Source organism: Gobio gobio, assembly GCF_949357685.1.
Source record: "Gobio gobio genome assembly, chromosome: 19".
NCBI lineage: Eukaryota > Metazoa > Chordata > Actinopteri > Cypriniformes > Gobionidae > Gobio > Gobio gobio.
In genome coordinates, this window is record NC_137112.1 from 1,954,915 (window position 1) to 1,959,914 (window position 5,000).

At 37.2% G+C, this 5,000-nt stretch overlaps 1 protein-coding gene across 1 annotated transcript in view; it reads left to right on the forward strand.

Annotated features, from left to right (window-relative positions):
- The window catches only part of aspscr1 (ASPSCR1 tether for SLC2A4, UBX domain containing), a 39,006-nt gene that overhangs the window by 26,136 nt on the left and 7,870 nt on the right, over positions 1–5,000 (forward strand). Inside the window, exon 9 of the mRNA XM_079845198.1 lies at positions 4,569–4,705. Coding sequence (XP_079701324.1) covers positions 4,569–4,705 — 137 coding nt within the window. The remainder of the gene's footprint in view (positions 1–4,568; positions 4,706–5,000) is intronic.

Genomic DNA, 5,000 nt, shown 5'->3' on the forward strand with positions numbered 1-5,000 from the left:
TAACTCATGTCGATAACTCATGTCAATAACTCAGGCCGATAACTCATGTCAATAACTCAGGCCGATAACTCATGTCGATAACTCATGCCAATAACTCATGTCGATAACTCATGTCAATAACTCAGGCCGATAACTCATGTCAATAACTCATGTCAATAACTCATGCCGATAACTCATGTCAATAACTCAGGCCGATAACTCATGTCAATAACTCAGGTCGATAACTCATGCCAATAACTCATGTCAATAACTAACTCATGTGAATAACTCATGCCGATAACTCATGTCAATAACTCAGGTCGATAACTCGTGTCAATAACTCATGCCGATAACTCATGTCAATAACTCATGCCGATAACTCATGTCAATAACTCATGCCGATAACTCATGTCAATAACTAACTAATGTCAATAACTCATGCCGATAACTCATGCCGATAACTCATGTCAATAACTCATGCCGATAACGCATGTCAATAACTCATGCCGATAACTCATGTCAATAACTAACTAATGTCAATAACTCATGCCGATAACTCATGTCAATAACTCATGCCGATAACTCATGTCAATAACTCATGCCGATAACTCATGTCAATAACTCATGCCGATAACTCATGCCGATAACTCATGTCAATAACTCAGGTCGATAACTCATGTCAATAACTCATGTCAATAACTCATGTCAATAACTCATGCCGATAACTCATGTCAATAACTCATGCCGATAACTCATGTCAATAACTCATGCCGATAACTCATGCCAATAACTCATGTCAATAACTAACTCATGTCGATAACTCATGTCGATAACTCATGCCGATAACTCATGCCAATAACTCATGCCGATAACTAACTCATGTCGATAACTCATGTCAATAACTCATGTCAATAACTCATGTCAATAACTCATGTCAATAACTCATGCCGATAACTCATGCCGATAACTCATGCCAATAACTCATGACGATAACTCATGTCAATAACTAACTCATGTTGATAACTCATGCCGATAACTCATGCCGATAACTCATGCCAATAACTCATGCCGATAACTCATGCCAATAACTCATGCCGATAACTCATGCCGATAACTCATGCCAATAACTCATGCCAATAACTCATGTCAATAACTAACTCATGCCGATAACTCATGCTGATAACTCATGCCAATAACTCATGTCAATAACTCATGTCAATAACTCATGACGATAACTCATGTCAATAACTCATGCCGATAACTCATGTCAATAACTCATGTCAATAACTAACTCATGTCAATAACTCATGGTCAATAACTCATGGTCAATAACTCATGCCGAAAACTCATGTCAATAACTCATGTCAATAACTCATGACGATAACTCATGTCAATAACTCATGCCGATAACTCATGTCAATAACTCATGTCAATAACTAACTCATGTGAATAACTCATGGTCAATAACTCATGTCAATAATTCATGTCGATAACTCATGCCGATAACTCATGTCAATAACTCAGGCCGATAACTCATGTCAATAACTCAGGTCGATAACTCATGTCAATAACTCATGTCAATAACTCAGGTCGATAACTCATGTCAATAACTCATGTCAATAACTCAGGTCGATAACTCATGTCAATAACTCATGCCGATAACTCATGCCAATAACTCATGCCGATAACTCATGTCAATAACTAACTCATGTCAATAACTCATGCCGATAACTCATGCCGATAACTCATGTCAATAACTCATGCCGATAACTCATGTCAATAACTCATGCCGATAACTCATGTCAATAACTAACTCATGTCAATAACTCATGCCGATAACTCATGCCGATAACTCATGCCGATAACTCATGCCAATAACTCAGGTCGATAACTCATGTCAATAACTCATGTCAATAACTCATGTCAATAACTCATGCCGATAACTCATGTCGATAACTCATGTCAATAACTCATGTCGATAACTCATGTCAATAACTCATGCCGATAACTCATGCCAATAACTCATGTCAATAACTAACTCATGTCGATAACTCATGTCGATAACTCATGTCAATAACTCATGCCGATAACTCATGCCAATAACTCATGCCGATAACTCATGCCAATAACTCATGTCAATAACTAACTCATGTCAATAACTCATGTCAATAACTCATGTCAATAACTCATGCCGATAACTCATGCCGATAACTCATGACGATAACTCATGTCAATAACTAACTCATGTTGATAACTCATGTCTATAACTAACTCATGTCAATAACTCATGACGATAACTCATGACGATAACTCATGACGATAACTCATGTCGATAACTCATGCCGATAACTCATGCCAATAACTCATGCCGATAACTCATGCCAATAACTCATGCCAATAACTCATGTCAATAACTAACTCATGTCAATAACTCATGCCAATAACTCATGTCAATAACTCATGCCAATAACTCATGCCAATAACTCATGCCAATAACTCATGCCGATAACTCATGCCAATAACTCATGCCAATAACTCATGCCAATAACTCATGCCAATAACTCATGCCAATAACTCATGTCAATAACTAACTCATGCCGATAACTCATGCCAATAACTCATGTCAATAACTCACGTCAATAACTCATGTCAATAACAAACTCATGTCAATAACTCACGTCAATAACTCATGTCAATAACTAACTCATGTGAATAACTCATGGTCAATAACTCATGCCGAAAACTCATGTCAATAACTCATGTCAATAACTCATGACGATAACTCATGTCAATAACTCATGCCGATAACTCATGTCAATAACTCATGTCAATAACTAACTCATGCCAATAACTCATGTCGATATCTCATGTCAATAACTCATGTCAATAACTCATGTCGATAACTCATGTCAATAACTCATGTCAATAACTCATGCCAATAACTCATGCCGATAACTCATGTCAATAACTCATGCCGATAACTCATGTCAATAACTCATGTCAATAACTAACTCATGCCAATAACTCATGTCGATATCTCATGTCAATAACTCATGTCAATAACTCATGCCAATAACTCATGCCAATAACTCATGCCAATAACTCATGCCAATAACTCACGTCAATAACTCATGTCAATAACTAACTCATGTCAATAACTCACGTCAATAACTCATGTCAATAACTAACTCATGTGAATAACTCATGGTCAATAACTCATGCCGAAAACTCATGTCAATAACTCATGTCAATAACTCATGACGATAACTCATGTCAATAACTCATGCCGATAACTCATGTCAATAACTCATGTCAATAACTAACTCATGCCAATAACTCATGTCGATATCTCATGTGAATAACTCATGTCAATAACTCATGTCGATAACTCATGTCAATAACTCATGTCAATAACTCATGCCAATAACTCATGCCGATAACTCATGTCAATAACTCATGCCGATAACTCATGTCAATAACTCATGTCAATAACTAACTCATGCCAATAACTCATGTCGATATCTCATGTCAATAACTCATGTCAATAACTCATGTCGATAACTCATGTCGATAACTCATGCCGATAACTCATGCCAATAACTAACTCATGTCAATAACTAACTCATGCCGATAACTCATGCCAATAACTAACTCATGTCAATAACTCATTCCAATAACTCATGTCGATATCTCATGTCAATAACTCATGTTGATAACTCATGCCGATAACTCATGCCAATAACTCATGTCAATAACTCACGTCAATAACTCATGTCAATAACTAACTCATGTGAATAACTCATGGTCAATAACTCATGCCGAAAACTCATGTCTCATTAATCACCCTGCAAACTCTCACTTCACCCTGCTGCCATCTGGTAAGCGCTTCCGTAGCCTGATGGCAAAGACTGAAAGACTCAGGAGGAGTTTCTTCCCCCAGGCCATCAGACTCCTGAACTCAGTCACGTGACTTCACTTCACCCCGCACACGCATAAACATCCAGTTTAAACATTAACATCCACATACTGCCATTGCACTGCACTTTACGTTCCTATTGTTACTGTGTAACAACCTGTAATAAACCTTGCACATTATACTTCTTTATATATACATATATATATATTTTATGTTAACCACTTATTTTTAAGTCTACAGTTTATCTCACTTATCATATCCACATATTTTTTATATTTTTATTTTATCTTATTTCCTATTTTTATCTTTACTTGATTTATTTATAATTCTACTTATGTTAATACTTTTTATTCTAATTTTATTCTATTTCTATTTTAATTTCTTGTAACTGTTATTTGCACTGTCCATGGAGCGGACCTGTTTACATTTCACTGCCAGTTGTATATTGTGTATATAACTGTGTATGTGACAAATAAAACTCTTGAATCTCTTGAATCTTATAACTAACTCATGCCGATAACTCATGTCAATAACTCATGTCAATAACTAACTCATGTCAATAACTCATGTCAATAACTAACTCATGCCAATAGCTCATGTCAATAACTCATGTCAATAACTAACTCATGTCAATAACTCATGTCAATAACTCATTGATTGTGTGTCTGTCCAGCCGATCGACAGGGAGCCGCTGGTCTTCCATCTGGACTCAGGAGCCCGTCGCCATGACGACGGAGAACTTCCGGACGAGTTTTTTGAGGTCACCGTGGACGACATTCGGAAGAGATTCGCCCAGCTGAAGAGTGAGAGGTGAGAACACACGACACACACCTGACTCTGGTTTAGACAGGACGAGGCTGTGTGATTGACATGTGAAGTGGCCAATCACAGTTCCTCTGTAGCAGCATCAGTGCCCGCCCCCCTTTCCCAGAAGTTTTTTTTCCTTAAGGATTTAAAAAAGAGTTTTTCTAATGCGTTATAAGCCATGAACCAACTCAAGCATAACATTACAAACTTTGACTTGAAGCATAAATGATAGTACACTGATCAGGCATAACATTATGACCAGTGAGTAACACTGATGATCTCTGTTAGTGGGTGGGAT